The following is a 19,043-nucleotide window of genomic DNA, read 5'->3' as shown; positions in this document are numbered from 1 at the left end:
TTCCCTGCATGACCAATGCGACCGGCTCTTCTTCGACTTCTGAAGAGGCCGTCCGCCATCTCGGTCCTCGGCACCCTCGCAGCAACACCGACCGGAATCGAGCAGCTGGAGTCAAGATACGCGCGTCTACGATGCCAATCGCGATGTGCTCACCAAAATGCACCCAATGAAGATGATGCTAGGAATGGCTCCACGGCGCAGGATCTGGACACAAAACCGCAGATCGCAGACGACAGACGGTCCTTCAATTTTACCATCTATGACATTGAACCGCCGGAGGAAGAGCGAACGCCGAGTTCCACATCCCTTACGACAGGACTGAGAGAGAAGAGCACGCCAAAACTCCTCACTAAATCCTTACGGTTCCAACCGGAGAGATTGGAATTCGAGTCAGACATCGGTCACAACAAGGATATTGGAACACGCCTGGTCGATCGCCCTGAGAACAGGAATGATTTCGAGCTTTGGGAGGAGCTTTTAAAGTTCCGCCAGCGGCGCTACGGTGACAAAGGGACACAAGATATCTGGGAAGGGTTGACAGTTCGCTTGGACGGAGTTCGGCTACCGGTGACCGGAGAACAGGCCGATTTCTTTTGGCAAAGCTTTATGAAACTGGGGTTGAGGCGGGAACTTTTCTTGAAGGAAGTGGTGGAATATGCCTTGGATCTACACAAGCATGAAGGTGAATCTTGGCCACAGCTCTACGAGAGCGTTGTGGGTGGCCTTCTCGACCGGGGCTACACGAAACGGGCTATACGATGGAACAAGATATTTCAGCAATCCGGTTTGGCCTCTCCAAACGATGTGCTCCAAGTCCTCCGGCCAGTTATCAGACCAAGCTCGCTCGTGGACCGTGCCTACGAGCTGCATCTGAAAAACGCCGAAAGACCGTCATCTCTATTGCGGACCTTTCGACTGTTGTGTCGCTCGGCCGAGGGTCACCAGATATATGGACCAGTTATGTCGACACTACTTCAACATGGCTATGGGGAGGGTGCCATCTCGATACACAAGTTCCTGGTCGCGCGTAATGATCATCCACGGACTCGCAGCGAAATCCAACCACTATTGGATTATGCCCGAATGTATGGTTTCGCGGACGAAAACCACACACTTCAGGCGTATGCCCGGGGAAGATTTGGAACCGAGGCTAAGAAGGCATACCAGGGTGCCGTGGGAAATGCACCAGATGGCACGCCAGACGGGAAGCCCTTCAAAGATGATATCGGGGCCCGATTGTTCGCCACTCGAGCCCTTAATTTCGACATGGTCCTCGGCGGTCTGAAGATTCTTGGCGTATCCGCAATTGGCCCAAGGAGCTTACGTGAATTGGCCGTCAGAGCGCATGGGAGCCAGGACATTCTGGAGAAGCTCAAGATGCTGCGGCAGTCCGGCATCTCGATCGGAGACTCCCTCTTCGCCCGACTAGTCCAGAAACTGGCAGCGCAAAGCCGCGATATCCTCCTTTCCGACCTGCTGTCGAGTGACCAGCACCCCGATGTCCTTGAAGACAAGAAAACCCAGGAATCACTGCTCGTCTCGTACTACACGGCTCGTGATTCGCGGCAGTACAATGTATCTCTCGCCGTGCTCGCAGAACTTTACCCAGATGATCCAGATCTGTTGGATATCCATTTCCGCAAACATATTGCTGCCGGAGATCTCAAGGCAGCCGCTAAAATTGTGGACGAGATGACGCTGCGCGGCCAGCCTCTGACTGAAGACAGTATGGATTTCATGGCGGAAAAAGTTCTGACACCCCGTCGGCCCGCCCATTTGCCGCAACTGTCGCCTGGGAAGCGATTGAATACCAAGCGTGAGGTGATGTTTATCCTCAGGGTTCTTCAGCGCTCAGTGCCCTTGGGGGGTTATGTCAGTCCAGCCTTCTGGCAAGAGTTGCTCAAGCGCCTGGGTATGGAGGACTACTGGAGTGAGCTCCGAGAGTGCTGCCTCTGGCTCGTCCGTCAGTATGCAACACGGAGTAAAGACCTGTGGCCAACCGCCCCTTCCAAAGCACCAACAGGAAGCTTGCAGGATGACCGAATGCTGAAGCTCATCTTTGCGCCGGAAATGCAAACAGCTGTAGTGGCCTGGGGGTTCAAGGATGTTGTCAACCGCGCAACTGCCTCCCAAAAGGTGTGTCTACATCCTACCACATCCGAGCCACTCATCCCTTGGGTCCGCGGGCTTCTTCTGCTCGGAGAGCTGGAGCAAGCCGGCCTCTTCCTCCACACGCGTGTCATACGCGATGCTACTCGGACACGCTTGGCCATCCTGTATGGTCGATTCTGCCTTTCCCGTTCTCCCCGGAACCGGACCCTGCGACGAGTGAACCCGTACCGGTGGCAGCAAGTAGTAAGAGATATCTTGTGTGCCTGGGGTGACCCGTCCTTTTTTGGTGGACAGGAGGAAACAAATCCAACGCGGCTGATGAATCCCTATCGAACCCCCGGCTCGCGGCGGCGCTCTGCACGGACGGTGTGGCCTCGGAAACGCCAACGATGATGTACAAACTAGCGGTCCTCCACGTGTGTTCATAGATATACCAGTATATACCCCGTCCTAATATCAACGACAATTTCCGTACCAGATGTCGTATGCATTATCCAATGTCCAAAATTCAATCTGGGATTGCACCAGCTAGTTTTTGGCAGTGATCGTCACTGCGCAGCGGTAGGCTAGTCCCTCGCGTCTGGTGGAACGAGCATACGAATATCTTCGGCTGTGCCACGGCGGTCGGTCAGCGCTTCTCACAGCCGCAGCCCAGGCTTGCGGCCTGAACTTGGCTACTTGGCGCGATTGCAACGAGACAAATCAAAATCAATCAAAAGTCATGACTTCCACCCAATCAAGTCGGCTGCGTGGCGAAGATCCACCGCCATCTAAGAATAGTTGAGACGGCAACGCGGCCTGGACCCGCTATGGATCGTCACTAAACATTGCATTCCATGACAGGCCCCGTCCTTTATTATTCACCCATCCCTCCTCTTCCTTTCATCTGATCACTTCAGCGATTACTGGCGGCATCAATATTTAATATCTTGACTTTCAGATCGCTTTCTGCTCTATATTGTCCGGTACCATGCGATTGCTCAACTACTTGCCGTGGCTGCTGCCGGCGGCGCTCGCGAACCCTCTTAACGTCCGGTCCACCGCCTGCAACAACTCGCCCGACCTCTGCGACAAGTCGTACGGCGAAATCACCCATTTGGGTGCCCACGACAGTCCCTTCGTGCGCACGTCGGATAGCACATTGGCTGGTGATCAGTAGGTTCCGCTTGTCCTGCACGCCTCGCACACGTTCCAAGATAGCGACGTCTAACCGTCTCTCCTTCTTGCCCAGGTACTACGACACCCCTACCCAGCTGAGCGCTGGTGTCCGCCTCGTTACAGCCCAGGTACACAAGGATAACAACGAATGGCACCTGTGCCATTCATACTGCTCCCTGCTGGATGCAGGGTTGTTGAGCGACTGGCTGGCCACGATCAAGTCATGGCTCGATGAGCATCCCAATGAAGGTGCGTCGCCTGCTCCCATCCACCGCACCGAACACCCAGGACCATGATCTGCGAATGCAAATACTTACCCCGTCCCTCTGCACAGTTGTCACCGTCCTCCTCGTCAACTCGGACAGCGCCTCGGCCGCCGAGCTCGGCGCCGAATTCACGACGGCCAACATCACCTCGTATGCCTACGAGCCCTCCTCGCTCACGTCCGCGCCCTCCTCCTGGCCCACCCTCCAAACGATGATCGACTCCGGCAAGCGGCTCGTCGTCTTCGCGACTCCGCTCACCACCAGCACGGACTATCCCTACCTCATGTCCGAATTCGACTTCATCTGGGAGAACAACTACGATGTGACCTCGCCGTCCAACTTCACCTGCGAGCCGGACCGGCCAAGCTCCCTCTCCGGCTCCATCTCCACCGCGCTATCCTCCAACCGCCTCCCCTTCATGAACCACTTCCTCTACTCGACCGACCTGGCGCTGCTGGATATCGAGTACCCCAACGCCAGCTACGTGTCGACCACGAACGCGCCCTCTGGCGGCACCGGCAACCTCGGCAGCACTGCGACGAAGTGCAAGACGGCGTACGGCGGCCGCCAGCCGACTTTCGTCCTGGTGGACTTCTTTAACAAGGGGCCTGCGCTGGACACGGTCGATAGCCTGAACAATGTCACTAACGCGGTGGGGCGGACGTCCGTGTCATCGTCGTCATCGTCATCGTCATCGTCGTCAAGCGACGGGTCCACGGTCAATAACGTGTTTAAGGGGCTGGTTGAGCTGGCTAGCTCGGCGAAATCCGGCGCTAGCACGAGTATGGGCGATTGGGTCTGGGCTGGTGGGAATTGGGATAGCATCCTCGGCGGGGGGATCTCCCTCTAGGCTGCGCGTGCCCCCCTTTTTCCCCCCCTCGGTCTTGGACCCTTTTTACTTTTTTTCTTGGTACTTTTCTCTTCTGGCTTCAGTATTTCGTGTTCAGTGTTTGCAGCGTTCTGTTGTTCTCGGACATTCTGGAGAGCCGCCGGCCATGGACGTGAGTTTCGAGGGCTTTGCATCTTGCCCTGGTGGCCCCGGTACATACAGCATGGATATGGAGGATTCGGCTACGATCGATTTGATTTGTTTTGGGAGTTTGGGCGGTGTTAGTGCATTGCATTGCAGATGGCAGATGGCAGATGGCAGATTGCAGATTGCACCCTCACCAGAGGACGGCGTTTATTATGGGATGAATGGGATATTGGGCCTGGCAATGGACTGGAACGACTCGTGATCTATGGGCGGTTGCATGCTTGCTTTTCGTCGGGATGCGGGCCCCTTAGTACTAGATCGAAATGAAAAATGACATTCAAAGCAACCACCGAACCCGGCTCGAATCAGCCGTTCTGGCAGGGCTAGAGCCGTGTTCGAAGCTCTTGCCTGCTTGCCCCAGTCTATTGATCCTTGCCCAGCAACTGCCGCACCTTGTTCACCTTATCCTCAAACGACTGCTCCTTATCCGTCCTGTCAAACAAACCAGTCGTCAGTCGGATGATGATACGTCATTTGCTGGCCCACAGGCCGAATCGAATGAAGGACGGCATGACTGAATGGATAGAATCCAGGGTGCGAGGGGTAGGTGTAGGGATGAACGAAACACACCTTGATCCGACGCGGATATCCGTCTGAATCCGCACAATGCCCTGCTGGTGCAGCAGCGTATGCGCCTGCCCAATCACCTGGTGCACTCGGTCCCAGGATCCTTCTAGCAGAGTAGGAGAGAAACACGGTTAGCTGGAGGGTCCACAGTGGTATGGCATGTGAGGACGCATTGGACCCGGGGGTGCCGTGGTTGGCTGGTTTGGGGTGGATGGGTTGCAACAGGAGATAATCCGGAAGCTTGCAGCTGCAAGGAGATACGTACCAAGTGTGGTGCCCGCGGAGTGCATGGAGTATGTCAGGCCGGATTGCTCGATCAGCCTCTGGACGTCGGCGATCTGGGCCGAGACGGAGGCGGAGGCCGTCCCGATCTAGAGGGTCAGTGCGACGGCGGTAATGGAGTGGGAGGAGAGCAGCGTACGGGGATCAGACAAAAGTCGGCGATGCAGCGGGCCGGGGTTGGCAGGGTGGTGGTGTCCATCGTGAGGGTGGTTGGAGATGTTGGCCGAGTGGAGGGGGGGGGGGGAGTTGGCAGATAACTGGAGCTACTAGCTAGTGGACCGCAGGGAGTGATCGAGGATTCCGCGTGAGGGATAGTTTAGTACGATAGGTCATCGATGGTGGAATCTCCGGAACTATTCGTTATGATACAATGATATAGATATACCGGTCAATCTGACTTTGTCGCAGTGTTCGGACGGCATGGTCTCGACGGGCGGTCGAAGGCACTGCGTCATTGCGGATTGCGCTGTCAGAGCTTCGCGGATGATCCCCGCTGACCGCCCGTCATTTGCGAACCCCTTACGCTTCTTGCAATCTGCTTAATACCCAGTGAAGTCCCCCAGTCTCGGTGTTTCCCGTGGTATACACCTACCTCGACTTCTGGAGGACAGACAGCCAGATCGCAGGGGGCCATGATCGACTTCCTGGGGCAAGCGCCAATGCCGAGCTGAACCCCCACCGCGCGAACTAATCCCTGCACGCCATCCGCTGCTCCCCGGGTTTACGGGCTGGCCTCGCGAGGCTGGTTGGTCTACTAGCAGAACGTCGGCTCTTTTCTTTTTTTTTCTTTCTTTTCTTCTTTTCTGGTGCGCGAAAATCTACTGGTGGACGGGGCTACTCCACCTACCTATCGGCCGTACATACAGCCAGTCTTCTCGATCATCTCCCAGCCCACAAGCCGCTAGCTCGCCCAGCACATTTGGCGACCGAGTCCCTGACGCAACGGTTCTCTGCGACGAACTAGCCTAACGACCCCATTCTGGATCCGTTTTAGCTCCAGATTCGCACGCACCCACAAGCGATCGACCCAGTAGTTTGTCTCGCGTGACCAATCGAGAACGCCCCTTCCAAAACCCCCCGGTCCCGGGCTGCCTCGACCGCTGTTCTACAAATCCACCGACGCCTTCGCAATCCCTGCTGGGAAAAGCGAGGAGAGGCCTTCTATCTGGCTTTCCATTTTCCCTCCGATCGAGTCATGCTCCTTGCCGCCTCCTCTGTTTCCAATTCACTTTCATTCGCCGCGAATGACCAAGCCCAGTCTCCTCGAGCTCCCGCCGGGGGTTCAGCTCGTCTATCTGGCCGAGGGCGGTGCCAATGTGATCTATCGCTTTGTTCAGGCAAAATCCCCCATCGCACCCAAGAGACTCTCCGTGGGCCCGGTGGCCCCGACCTGTGAAGGGGCCGAGGAATACGCAGTGCCTTCGCTCTTCATGGGGAAATTGCTTCGTCTGCGCAAGGACACAGCTGCTGGTGTCTCGTACAAGGAGATTGCGCAAAACTTCAATACCATCGTGCGCCCGCTCTTCAGGCCCGAAGAGCTGGTCGACCAGACGCTCATCCGACTACCGGATGGTCTGACCTACCGCTGCAACGAGCTGCTCCGCATCGCTGAGCTCAATGGCAGGCGGCCCAAGAAGCGGCATGGCGGTTACCTGTGTCTGACCGAGCCATTTGGGCTTCTCATCACCGATATGACGACCTTTGACGAACCGGGGGCGACACTGGCGGAGCTGAAGCCGAAATGGCTCACCCAGTCTCCATCGGCACCTGCGACAGCCCACAGATGTCGGACTTGTGCGTTGAGGGAAATGAAGAACCACGATGCGCGAAGCTTGGGACAGAAAGAGCAGCGCTCCTTCTGCCCTCTCGATCTTGTATCAGAGCGCGTGGACAACGTCTTCCGGGCTACCACTTTCATTCAAGGGTGTAGCGACCGAGCACGGTTAGCGCGTATCTTGTTCCGCAATCCCACGCTCCTGAAACTGCAATCACAACAGAAGACCTGGCGCGGAGTTGGCCTCCTTGGACCCTCGGCACAGTCTCACGAGACCTCCCTCGACATGACGCTCCGAGACTGCACCATGTTCATCAAGGTGTGCACCATCTGGATATCTCTCCACCCAGTTTTTCACTGACATGAGCCGCTAGATTCCCCGAGACGAAAAATCCCCCGTCGAGATCCGTCTTGGAGACCTGGACCTGAAAACCGGTGCTGGCGGGAAAGCCAAGTACTGGCGAGACGTCGAGATGCACTTGATCGAAGGAGGCTGGTACCGCGGCGCCAACCGCACCCAGCATCCAAGCGAATGTGCAATGCAGCACCCACGTGCTCATCACCCTGCCGCGACTTGATTCGTCGCCTCCAACCTACATGACCACGCTTACCTTTCTTATTGTTCTTTCTGATCTCACCATTTGAATAAGCCTGCAGACCTGGAGAAGACACGTAGCTTTGCATAGGCGGCCTTTTTGATTTTGTATATTATTGCCCGCTCGTTTCTCTTTTCGGTCTTTGGGGATCTTTATGCGTGTTATGACCCATATTTACGGGATTGGGATGGCTATCTGATAATTTTCAGCAACTATAGAACTACAACACCGGATATTTACTTTTTTTTCTTTTCCCTTTTCTCCCTTGCTCATCCACCCTGAGGTACGATCAAATAAATCTAATAGAACACTGACAATAATCATACATGGGATCAAACCGACCAACCCCCGAGAAGATGATCATATCACCGCCTTCCCCTCTCATATCATCCATATCATATCGATCAAGCCACTGAGCTCAACCTCAGCCGGCTTCAAGGCTGCTCACTTTTGAGGGGGACGCCGCAGATTGCCGAGGATGTTTGAGTTCTCCGAGCCACTGGAGGGGGTACTGGGAACCGTGGCAGTGCGGAAGCCCGAAGACGAAGCGGCGGGTGAGGAGCTGGGGCCCGATGAACCGCCGGAAGAAGATGAGCCACTGGCCATAGATGGACGAGCCATAGATGGACGGGCCGGGGAAGGCATAGACATGTCAGAGTGGAAAGCAGGCACCGACAGGGAGGGTGTCTGTGTGGGCAGGTTCATGCCGGGCTGACTTTGGGCTGTGGCTGTGACTGTGACTGTGACTGTACCACCGAGGAGAGCCAGGCAGGCGGCTATCAAGATGGTCGTGAACTGCATCGTGACAATGTGTATTCAAGAAGCGATAAAAATCCCTTGTCTGAAGAAAAGACAAAAGACGTGACGATGGATATGCAATAGCGACCCAGGAGCCGAAAAGAGTCAATCAATTCTCAATCCTCAAGACCTTTCTTCTTGGACCAAAAAAAGCTTTTAATATAGGGCAGCGTCGAGCCCCTGACTCCTTGCGTATGGCAGTGTATTCTGATCAGCGGGAGCGATGCAAGGTTCTTTACCAACTGATCTCATATATCGATCATAGCCGGAGCTGAACGGCCGGTCGAGTACATAATTCGTCGTAGTGCGGATGATCTGGTGATCTCAATTACTCATGCTACACGCCTGCGACTAACAACGAAAAACAGGGAAACATCGCAGGAAAGGGTTTACCCGCGTGTTTAGAATGGCAAAGCCTGACTCCACATCGTGAAAGTGCCTCCGTTTTGAAAGCACGGAGAGATGTCGCTCCTTTTTATTTTGATTCACTGTCCTGCCAATCCTATCGTTGATCCATAGCTGGCGTAGCCACTGGTCTCTCGTGTACTGCGGCAGCGGCTGGTGTTGGTAGACTCTCCCGAAGAGGTTCATATATTGGTTTTGATGAGAGGCAGGCTGTGGTTGACAAGATCGTCGAGAAGATGGGTTTGAGCTACTGCGCCCAAGAGAGCCAGGTGGTCGGACATCGACGTCGCATTCAGTAATATCGCCGGTGTGAAGCAACTTTCTTAAGTCTCAGAGGTTGCTTACTCTTTGTGTGTGCCGGTGCCGTATGTCAGAGGGCAATGGTAATCCAAGATTCTATACCGCGTAAGGTGCTCTGTTCGCCCAATTAGATGTGTATATATTCTCGGTTGTAGGTTTACAAAAGTTGGATACAAGTATAACTCGGCTTGAATTGAACGACAAGAAACCCGGAAGGAACAAAACGAGAATATCAGCGCCGGGCATTAGAGCTGATCAAACAAGCCATCTTCAGTTTCATGACCTCCAACGTAGAATCCTTTAGGTCGTCCTGAATCAGATTGCATTGCATCCAAGCCTATTCAATTCGATGTTAGATCTGCGCAGTTTCGGTGGTTGATTCCCCAATCCTTCCACGGAGCGCTAGTTCTGTGAACGGAACAAAAATTCGGCATCATCAACTCCCCAGACACTTTCCATCACGAAAAATCAGAAAATCGTGATTTATCCACTGAAATGATTTGAGTCGGTCTGGTCGCGGTCTATTTGTCTAATATCCAATTCTTTCTAAAATTATGTACCTCGGGGCCGGTAGCACTTTTTGTGAAGTGTAATTTTCATTCAGATGTATGAGTTATATCGGAAATGTGTAAGGGACTACGAGGACTTGAAGATGCAGGCTAATTCCCATCTCCACCTAGGCTACTAGACTAGACATCAAAGAATATCTCCAATCTCAGGCGACCGAACATAATGCGTCTGCCAGTCATCGATATCACGCAAGTGCCCGAAACCCGGCAAATCCGTAATCCGCCAATACATCTTCATCCAACCAACATCATGTTCCGTGCAACCCTCGAGCGGTTCCTCAGGAGGGTCGACATCGTCATTCGCAATATCCTCTTCATCATATTCCTGCGGCTCCCATTCAGCATGGACCATGCGAACAAACGCCACCTCCTCATCAAAGTCCTCGGGGGCGTTCAGAACAGATTCCAAAGCTTCGTGGTCCACCGTGATGAAAAACCGATAGCGCCCTGTACGGGCACGATAGTCTTCATTAACGCCCTGTTCCTCTTTCCTTGCAGTTCGTCCACTTATTGAAGTGCTCGCGGAGAGTGACTACCGTCGCACCCTCGAAGGAGGGGTCTTCGAAGACCGTTAGGGCAGGATAGAGTAGAGGATAGAGTAAAGGGTAGAGTAGAGGGTAGAGCAAAAGACAGAGCGGATAAAGCGTAAAAAGGTAGTAGTAGTAGAAGCGAAGCGCGAAGAGGTAGTAGTAGTAGAAGCGTAAAGTAGATATAGTAATAGTAGAGGTAGGGATTTAGGGAGATAGTAGAATAAATAAGGATAGGAATTTGATAAGATACAGAAGTAGTCTATTATAGTAACTAGAGTAAGCTACCTATAGCTACTAGCTAGCGTTTCATGAACTTGATATTTCTTTTTGCTCTATATCTGATGACGCAGGCTTCTCTCAATCATACCACTGCAAACCGGTCCGTTTACACACGGAAATCAGGTCGCTGTTGAAGCAGACTGAGCAGCGGCAGAAATAGCTGTTTCCCAGTAGACGCGGAGCCTGAACTTATTTGTGACTCCCCAGCCGCTCGGAGCTCATCCCACGAGGTCCACTCCCATGCCGAGCACTTCTCGGGCTCCATGAGCTTGAGCGACGTCAGCCAGGCACAATCCAGGGGTCAACAATAGCAAATATGCAATAACACGTACCTGCGGCTGAGCCGAGTCATCACTGGCAACCGAGCCCATGTAGATCGTGACATAGTGTTTGCCTTCCGCCTCGAAGACGCTGTTCGTGGCCGTTAGGAACTGGATATCGCGAATCTGGAGGCCGGTTTCTTCGAGGATTTCGCGTTCCGCGCAGGTCTCGAACGACTCGCCGTACTCAAGGTGTCCGCCTGGCAAAGCCCACGTATCTGAAGCTCCATGTTATTGGTCAGAGACGCCGTGGCTTGCTTGTTTATGGTAGGATGCCTCGATGCAGGGGACGGGTATCATAAGTTGTCAATGCTCGCAGTGGACTCACTTGCGCCGTGACTCCCCTTCCGCTTTCCCAGGACAAATTTTCCTTCGGCATTTACGACAAAGACGGCAACGCCAATTCTGGGCTCCATTGTGGAATTTGTAATGGGCTGTGTTCTTGGTCGATAGCAAAGCCCAAGCGAATTTTGATCGGCAAGGGGCGTGTGGGGCGCGGAGAGCGGGGTATCACGATGGGCCAGAAGAGAAAAAGGAAAATACCTGCACCACTCGCAAGCGATAGATATATGTTGACGATGGGCTAGTGGCTGTGCTGGGAAAGGCAGCACCAGCACGGCCACAACGGGGCAAAAGAGTGGCACAGATACTTCGGGGCGGAGTGGAATGAGACAAGAACTACAAATCCAATCTCAATGGGGACACCGGAATAGCCTGTTTTGTCGCTGCTGTCGACTGCTAGAAAATTACAAGACGAGAAGGAAGCGTAGAACATGCCGCCCTGCGCCTGTTGGTGCCGCGGCATGTTGGAGCCTAGAAGCCTCCGCACAAGGCACACACGCCGTCGCGTTTTACACAGCAGGTCATTGGTGTACAGCCGATCGTCGATTCACCTTTCCTCCTTGCACCCGGGACAGCATGATAATCCCAATCGCCGCCATCTATGCCCGTCAGTGGAGAGGGTTCGCGAACATGGTCGCGGTACTCACGAGCGAGGAATCTACGCCACGACCACCAAATCCATGGCAGGCCGAATATGTCGGGAACTGGGCAGCAACACCGTGTCATTGTCGTGAATACTCTCGTACACCCCCGCAATCCTCCTGTCTCCGTCGATAGTATCGTATCGTGCCATGACATCGCCATACTGGGCTACAGATAGTGTAAGGTTCTTCTCCGCGTCCCCCTTGGTCTCGTTCGCAGCCCGGCGGAATGAGAACTTCATCTCTTGCTGCCTGCCCATCGCGGTTCTCCTTCCGCGACTTTCACGCCACTACCTCCCGGCGTGGTGATAAACCACTGAGAGGGGACACCGAATGGCCTCTTCGTATGAAGCTTAAATAAGGATAGACCTGTGGCGTCGTGGAACTCTCGGCATGAGCGATCGCCATACTTGCGACCGGGAACGGTGTACATGGGCGTGCCATCTTCAGTCGTGATTCTATATGCAACCGCGGACTTGGCATCTCCCTTCGATTTGAGCACGAACGTCGTGTAGGGGAATGATAGATTCTCTTCGGAATGCGACCTCGCGCTCCGGCGGTTTCATCGGCCTGCGGGACTGGCGCGTAGACGCTCTGGGGTGAAGCGATATCCACGCATCGACGTAGGAGGTGTATGACATGATGGCGTTGGCTGTGGGCTGTGATTACAAGTGACTCTTGAGTCGTCCCGGGCTGCGACAAGATGACGGTGATATTATGACGGGCGTGGAATGCCTTTGCTGGCTGACGTATTTCCAAGGCTGCGCCCCGTTAACTTACTGAATTCTTGTGATTCGTGCCCTCCCCGGCGCAAGAAAGGCTAGCAAGGCCCTCGTCCCGGGCGCATGGTGGTGCTTAAGCAGTGGCGACGTCTGAGAGGGCCAAGAAGAGGCTCAGCCCTGGACGATCATTAAAATGTGCCTGTGAGCAATAATGACGGGTTGAGACGATCCTTGTAGATCTACTTGGACAACGTCCGAGCAATTCAATTACGACCGCTCTCTCTTATCCATAAACTAAATAGATATTCTGATTCGAGTCTCAACTCTTCCCATGTCATTACTGTCTACCTCTGCGAGCGAGGTCTTGCTTCTATCAAAGCAGGTCGCCGCTCTCGGTTATTGCGAGGCAAAGTTGGCGCGTGGAGGGACCGATGAGTAATGCGCGCTGTATCAACCCGACTCCCGCGGGTGGAAGCTTGCCCTGCCCAGCTCCGCAACACTCATCGAGTATATATTTACTATCATGGCAGCCAAATTCACAGTCAAGTCTCTGGACCACTTGGTCCTAACAGTGCGCTCCATTCCAGAGACGGTAGCCTTCTATACGACCCACCTGGGTATGCGGCACGAAGTCTTTAGTTCACCAGCCAACCCGGCGGTGCAAAGGTCAAATCAATCTGAAAGTGTGTATTGGAATGAAACTAAGAAACTGATTTCTTCAGAAATGCTCTCATCTTTGGAAACCAGAAGATCAATCTTCACCAGTCAGGAAAAGAGTTCGAGCCCAAGGCCCAGCACGTCATGCCCGGAAGCGCGGACCTGTGCTTTTTGACGGATGAGAATGTCGAGACAGTTCTACAAGCTTTCCAGAATGCCAAGATTGAGGTACCAAAATCAGGCTCACTTGATCGACTCCTTGTACTAACATCCTCTAGGTTCTGGAGGGTGCCAAGGTCGTAGAGAGAACCGGGGCCGTGGGGCGAATCCGGAGCGTCTATGTGAGAGACCCCGATGGAAATCTGATCGAGTACGTAACATTCATTCAATATTGCAGACTGTTCCACTCTGACCCTAAAGCAGGGTCTCAAACTATGCTTGATTATGTCAAGTGCAGCTCGTTATCGAACAACATATATCTCAAAGCCATTATTGATTCATTCCACTCCGTCTAACCATCATAACTCTCTGTGGAGCTGCCCTTCCGAGACGCACCCAGATTTATGCCGCCACAGTCCAAGCCAAAAGCCCCATCATGATAGGTAACCCTGCATTTTGCTCAATGGTAGATGCAGCACCCGTTGTAGCAGCCGCGGACGATGCCGTAGTCTATAACGACCCATCAGCGACAACAATATTCGCATATTAATTTTTAGCAGGGTAGTCAACACATACCGTTCCTGACGCTGTTGTATTCCCGGCGGCAGTCGAGATACCAGTAGCAGTGGTTGATGATGAGCTTGTCCCACGGGTGGTGGCCGTAGCCACAGCTGCCGAAGTCGCAGATGAAGGGCTAGGAGTCGCGTCGTCATTGCATCCGTCGGCAGCTGACTTGACCTCCGAGCCATAGTATTTCCAAATGTTGTAAGAGAGGGCACATTTGAGACAAGACTTCAGGTCAGAGGTAAACGTAGAGTTGTCACAGTAGTTGCCAGCCCTGGAGATGAGTATGACCTCACCTAGAATTCACGACATCAGATGTGGGGGAATAAACGAGGAGTCCAGTAGAGGACCTACCGCATGATTCGTGGCAGTTATACAGCGGAGACCCGGGGGTAATATCCGCGCGTTTGTCAAGAAGCGAGGTTGGCAACTGCGACGCCAGGGACACAGAGGCCATGACAGTCAGAAGTCCTGCCAAGGACAGCGGAAAATGCATTTTGAGGAAGTGACGAATAATATTGTAGGATACGGCTGGATCAAGTCAGGTATTCAATTAATGATGCTCTGAGGAAAGCTAATTGGGCTGGCAGCTGCATTTTATAGCTGTTGTGTAGCCGACCGGAGTTTGGGTCTATCCGTGATCTTGTCACTTTCTCCGATTCCTCATGTCGGTGCCAGAGCCAAGAAATCTGCCAGCCACTTAGCCCGAGTGTCCAGCGGCATAGCTTGTGAATCCTCCACCACACGATTCCGAGCAGCCGGAAAACCTCGCGTCGGCCAGCCATTCATTTGACTCAAAATTCAGAAATCTTATGCGTACGGCAAAAAAAAGAGTCGATTGGTCTGTTTCATTTCTTTTGCTTTTGCGCTCGCTGTGTAAGTATTGTGGCAGTTGAAGATGCAGCGATTAGGAAAAGGACAAAAGCAAACAAAAGCGGCTCACCAACAAATCGCTTACATGGCACAGAAAAGGAATGATTTTCTACGTCTGGTTCTGAGATAATGCCTTCCACTAGCAATCTTGACGAGTTTTTCACTGGCCCTCGATCGGGCCAAGCCAACAAGTTGAGCAAGCGAGGAGGGGTCAACATCTAGCGCCATTCAATGGGGCCACTTAATCTTATCAATCTAATCTCCTCACTCCGGCGAGTGCCTTTCCGGCCGCCATGTGCGCCAAATCCTTGCAATATCCCTGTCCAGAATGCCAGAACAACGTTAGAGCATGAGACTAAGGGCTCACTAATGCTGCCGCGGGACCCAAGACCCTTTTCATGCATGAAGCATGACCAATGGAGGCCATTCCCGGTCTCCGCTGCCAAGCAACTGCCACACCGTGAAGTCGGCCAGCCGCTTTTCGTTTCCCACTTTGGGGCACGGTAGTAAGCTATGTGATATCACATGTCTTCTGGAGCAACAGCTCTCCAGTCGTTAGGCAGCATTCGGTTCTCTCAAACTATAATATTGGCCAACATCCGAAGACCAAGGAATTGGGGGACGACCCCACCTCTCTTCTTGGATCGCTTGCTGGTAGACTCGGCGCATCCTGCCGACATCGTCGGTCACATCGGAGGAATGCAATGCCTGCGGAACCATGGTTTTCTATGTGACTATATAATGGCTGTCGAACTTACCCCTGGACATCATATGGTGTCCAGCTCTTCTGTCGTCGAGTTCTTCATGTGTTTGAATTTCAAATCCTCTGAAAAAGCCGGCCATTATGAAGCAACCCACAGCTCTTCTGGCCCTTGTCGGCCTCTATTTCTCCTGCGCTAATGCAGCAGAGGCGACAGACATGGGCCCTGCGGCCTTTCTCTGGCCTCCCGACCGGGCATGGGGAGCTGCGCAAGATAACACCGCACCTTGCGGTTCATCTGCCGGAGTGACAAACCGTACGGACTTCCCTTTGAGTAGGTGACATGTCTCTCCTCTCTGGATTATATATGCTGATGTTTCTAGCGAATGGCAAGGTATCTCTAGTGCTTCAGGACGAGTCCTACAGTGTAAATCTAGCTGTTTCTTACCACAATGGTGAGCTCACGGCCATTACATTACACCCAAAGATGGGAACTGTGCTAAGCACCCGCTCCATTGATAGACCCAACATTTAGCAATGACTTTACGACCGTGGTCGCGTCCAGCAACTTCCCAGACCTTGATCCAGGTCATGAATGCTACGCCGTGCCTAATCCCCCCTCCAATATCACCTCCGGCTCCAACGCCACACTGCAACTGTCCTACTTGTCCACGTTTGACGCAGACACAAACAACACATACTATGCTTGCGCCGATATCACCTATGTTCCGCTCGCTTCTTTCACCACAAACGTCCTATGCTTTAACGTATCTGAGTCATCAACTTCGACTTCGAGCTCTACTAGCACCAGCACTTCCACGGATACGTCTTCTTCCCAGTCTTCATCTTCACACAGTGGACTGTCTGGCGGTCAGATTGCAGGCATTGTGGTGGGATGTGTCGCCGGTGCCGCTTTGATTGCAGTGGCTCTCTTCCTCTTGTGGGGCCGTCATCAGCGCCAAGTCCAGCGAGACAAAGTAGTTGCAGTTCGGATGAGTGATTGGACAAATAATCCCCAGAAGACAGTGTCTGGCAACTCTACTCAGGCAAATCAGGTGTAGAATCGGTGCTGCTTACCTTGACCTGGGCCAAGATGGGTCGCTCGGAAAGGCACAGCCCCCGAACTTGATGGACTGTCAGTAGTGGACCGTTAGGAATGAATCGCCTGGTTGTCCCTAAGTTTCCTGGTCGTAGCATTCATTACCATCGCGAGAAAACACATACAGCTCCCCGCGCATTCTGGGCATTTCAAAGCCTTTTCGACAGTAAATATTTTACAAGTGACATTTGTTCTAAGTGCCATGAGCCCGATAGGCTATGAATGTTGCTGTATTCTTGGTTGGTTCGACCGGAAATTCGTTTATGATCTGATCATCCACAGGCAGAAGCCGGCTGTCTTTCCCCGCCGGCACACTTTCAAGCTAATATACGACTGGAAGATGATCATTGCATACCTCATACTCCTACCGAATTTCAATTGTTTCTTTAGAAAAGGATGATCTGCGGTGTATTTGTTCCTATGGCACAGAAGCATCGTGAATTGCCGACAAGCCTCCAAATGTGAGCCTCGCCGGCGTACGGTGTGGTAGTATTAATTGTATCCAATTTCTTAGTCGGCCGTTGTTGCTACTGTTTCCTCCATTTCGATATCCTCAAACATCTCTGCCAACTCTCGCCCATTGACCCAGTCATCTACTGCATTTGCAAACCACTGTGGCTCTTGAGCACACCACGCATGCCAAATCCGACGACACTGCACCACACGACTCCCATTCTCGCGTCCACCCACCACCGCGCGAAACAGCTGCCGCGCACTCTCGATCTTATCCTTGGGAAGCCATGTCTCTCTCGTGGCCGCAACGACCAGTGAACGTACATGGATATCCTTCAACGTCCGCCCATCAGTCAATGTGTGCACAACCTCCTCACATAGAGCCAGTGTGCCCTCCCCCTTCCTGAGACGGGTCCACTCCGTCACTGGCGCAGATATCATTCCAGTTGTCCGCTGCAGAGTATATATGAGCGGTGGAAAGAATGCCGCTACGGCCCTCCGTGGCAAAAACGTATTGAATCCTGACCCAAAGGCTGAAGAGATATGCTCTGGCCCGCCGAGCGCTGCGAGACTCGCTGCTACATGTGCACCCAGACTCATGCCGACGATATGCGCCTTGCCGTTGTGTGCTTGTGTTTTGATCAATGGCAGCAACAGCTCTGCTGCGAGGTCCACGTTGAATGGCTGGATTGCCAGCGAGTCGCCATGGCCGGGTAGGTCAGGGACAAGCAGGTGGTAGTTTTTCGCTGTTAGGAGTGGCACAACGAGATCCCAGTCCGTGCGATTGCTAAATCCGCCATGGATTAGAAGGATGGTCTCGAGGCCTTCTGGATTATGGACTGCGAAGGAGAGCGCCGCGCCTGAGGGGCTCGGTTCGACTGGGGGGCCATTGGCATAAATAGGCAATCGGAATGCTTGGAACACCCAGTTAGCTTATTGAGGGATCCAGGTTTTGATGGAGCCTGGCAACGGATGAAAAGTCGCAATAGGTAACAGAAGCCATGGAAATAGAGGACTGTCTTTGCCTACCAGGGTTGGCTTCCTATAGCATAAGCACAGCCTACGTATTATGACTTGGCGGGCGTAATACGGAGGCTACGACATAGGAAAAGAATGAGGGGGGAAAGATAGAATAGGATAGGCGGGACAAGGCGGACGACCATGCCAGATCGCCAGAACTACTAACTGATTCCGCATGATTCCCTAGGCCATTATAGTATTAGGACGATGACTTATCGATTGGTTACGGCCATTACGATCACAATTCTGCTAGTACTAAAAAGGGGTGGCCTAAAGTAGATTAGCGCTTTATGGATTTATTTTCTACGAAGGGAACCCACAGCTCCCAGAGGACTAGAGGTTCCTGTGAACGTGATATATGTGTCTCCAGGACCAAAGTAAGAGAGGCCAGGAACGATCTGGCTCGTTCCCGGGAGTGATAGGTATATTTCCTGGAGGACGCTGGCTCCTAGAAGCCGATAGCATAGATCCTAGAAGCGATAATTGAAAAAATAGACGTTGAAGTCTTGCTGGTGCATACTCTAGAGAAGGTTCCCTCACTCAGCATATTGCGTGTTGACCAGAGAAATAGCTAGCTGGGTTCAGATCAGCACAAGACAGGTAAACGCATTTAAGTAGGGTGGTGTTGAGAGATGGAGGGGCCGCTTATTTTCGATGGTCTTGGGCCCGATTTTACGTGTTTGAGCTCCTGTCTTGGTTGTGTGAGGAAACAATTGCTCTTTACGAAATGATTTTGTGTGGAAATCGGGTGGGCTTTAACATCCTGGATATGCGTTGACTATTGCACACGATGGATTCGATAAACGCTAAGTACACAAGAA

At 52.9% G+C, this 19,043-nt stretch overlaps 11 protein-coding genes across 11 annotated transcripts; 5 read left to right on the top strand and 6 right to left on the bottom strand.

The window, feature by feature from the left end:
• Nucleotides 1-15: 15 nt before the first annotated feature.
• Nucleotides 16-2,505, top strand: N7482_004587 (uncharacterized protein; the record flags this gene model as incomplete). The annotated part of the gene is made up of 1 exon (XM_056686712.1): nt 16-2,505. One exon carries the CDS (start codon nt 16-18, stop codon nt 2,503-2,505), a length of 2,490 nt encoding a protein of 829 aa, XP_056545454.1.
• A 577-nt stretch (nt 2,506-3,082) lies between these two features.
• Nucleotides 3,083-4,386, top strand: N7482_004586 (uncharacterized protein; the record flags this gene model as incomplete). Its single annotated transcript, XM_056686711.1, has 3 exons — nt 3,083-3,267; nt 3,344-3,519; nt 3,605-4,386. 3 exons carry the CDS (start codon nt 3,083-3,085, stop codon nt 4,384-4,386), a joined length of 1,143 nt encoding a protein of 380 aa, XP_056545453.1.
• Nucleotides 4,387-4,934: 548 nt separating this feature from the next.
• N7482_004585 (thiamine-binding protein) lies at nt 4,935-5,620 on the bottom strand (the record flags this gene model as incomplete). The annotated part of the gene is made up of 4 exons (XM_056686710.1): nt 4,935-5,004; nt 5,143-5,245; nt 5,405-5,510; nt 5,561-5,620. The coding sequence occupies 4 exons, from the start codon at nt 5,618-5,620 to the stop codon at nt 4,935-4,937; spliced, it is 339 nt and encodes a 112-aa protein (XP_056545452.1).
• Nucleotides 5,621-6,665: 1,045 nt separating this feature from the next.
• Nucleotides 6,666-7,773, top strand: N7482_004584 (inositol-pentakisphosphate 2-kinase; the record flags this gene model as incomplete). Its single annotated transcript, XM_056686709.1, has 2 exons — nt 6,666-7,514; nt 7,570-7,773. The coding sequence occupies 2 exons, from the start codon at nt 6,666-6,668 to the stop codon at nt 7,771-7,773; spliced, it is 1,053 nt and encodes a 350-aa protein (XP_056545451.1).
• A 462-nt stretch (nt 7,774-8,235) lies between these two features.
• Nucleotides 8,236-8,592, bottom strand: N7482_004583 (uncharacterized protein; the record flags this gene model as incomplete). Its single annotated transcript, XM_056686708.1, has 1 exon — nt 8,236-8,592. One exon carries the CDS (start codon nt 8,590-8,592, stop codon nt 8,236-8,238), a length of 357 nt encoding a protein of 118 aa, XP_056545450.1.
• Nucleotides 8,593-9,990: 1,398 nt separating this feature from the next.
• Nucleotides 9,991-11,408, bottom strand: N7482_004582 (nucleotide triphosphate diphosphatase NUDT15; the record flags this gene model as incomplete). The annotated part of the gene is made up of 4 exons (XM_056686707.1): nt 9,991-10,310; nt 10,787-10,940; nt 11,005-11,210; nt 11,321-11,408. The coding sequence occupies 4 exons, from the start codon at nt 11,406-11,408 to the stop codon at nt 9,991-9,993; spliced, it is 768 nt and encodes a 255-aa protein (XP_056545449.1).
• Nucleotides 11,409-11,992: 584 nt separating this feature from the next.
• On the bottom strand, nt 11,993-12,235 carry N7482_004581 (uncharacterized protein; the record flags this gene model as incomplete). Its single annotated transcript, XM_056686706.1, has 1 exon — nt 11,993-12,235. One exon carries the CDS (start codon nt 12,233-12,235, stop codon nt 11,993-11,995), a length of 243 nt encoding a protein of 80 aa, XP_056545448.1.
• A 985-nt stretch (nt 12,236-13,220) lies between these two features.
• N7482_004580 (VOC family protein) lies at nt 13,221-13,796 on the top strand (the record flags this gene model as incomplete). Its single annotated transcript, XM_056686705.1, has 4 exons — nt 13,221-13,363; nt 13,420-13,582; nt 13,633-13,724; nt 13,778-13,796. 4 exons carry the CDS (start codon nt 13,221-13,223, stop codon nt 13,794-13,796), a joined length of 417 nt encoding a protein of 138 aa, XP_056545447.1.
• Nucleotides 13,797-13,915: 119 nt separating this feature from the next.
• N7482_004579 (uncharacterized protein) lies at nt 13,916-14,534 on the bottom strand (the record flags this gene model as incomplete). Its single annotated transcript, XM_056686704.1, has 3 exons — nt 13,916-14,023; nt 14,090-14,373; nt 14,432-14,534. The coding sequence occupies 3 exons, from the start codon at nt 14,532-14,534 to the stop codon at nt 13,916-13,918; spliced, it is 495 nt and encodes a 164-aa protein (XP_056545446.1).
• Nucleotides 14,535-15,794: 1,260 nt separating this feature from the next.
• On the top strand, nt 15,795-16,711 carry N7482_004578 (copper acquisition factor BIM1-like domain-containing protein; the record flags this gene model as incomplete). Its single annotated transcript, XM_056686703.1, has 3 exons — nt 15,795-15,984; nt 16,034-16,105; nt 16,173-16,711. The coding sequence occupies 3 exons, from the start codon at nt 15,795-15,797 to the stop codon at nt 16,709-16,711; spliced, it is 801 nt and encodes a 266-aa protein (XP_056545445.1).
• A 548-nt stretch (nt 16,712-17,259) lies between these two features.
• N7482_004577 (alpha/beta fold hydrolase) lies at nt 17,260-18,769 on the bottom strand (the record flags this gene model as incomplete). Its single annotated transcript, XM_056686702.1, has 4 exons — nt 17,260-18,116; nt 18,232-18,244; nt 18,543-18,670; nt 18,763-18,769. 4 exons carry the CDS (start codon nt 18,767-18,769, stop codon nt 17,260-17,262), a joined length of 1,005 nt encoding a protein of 334 aa, XP_056545444.1.
• Between the last annotated feature and the right edge of the window lie 274 nt (nt 18,770-19,043).

This window comes from Penicillium canariense (genome assembly GCF_028826845.1).
Source record: "Penicillium canariense strain IBT 26290 chromosome Unknown utg000002l_segment0_segment0, whole genome shotgun sequence".
NCBI classification, from domain to species: Eukaryota; Fungi; Ascomycota; class Eurotiomycetes; order Eurotiales; family Aspergillaceae; genus Penicillium; species Penicillium canariense.
This window is presented reverse-complemented; position numbering and strand designations above follow the sequence as displayed.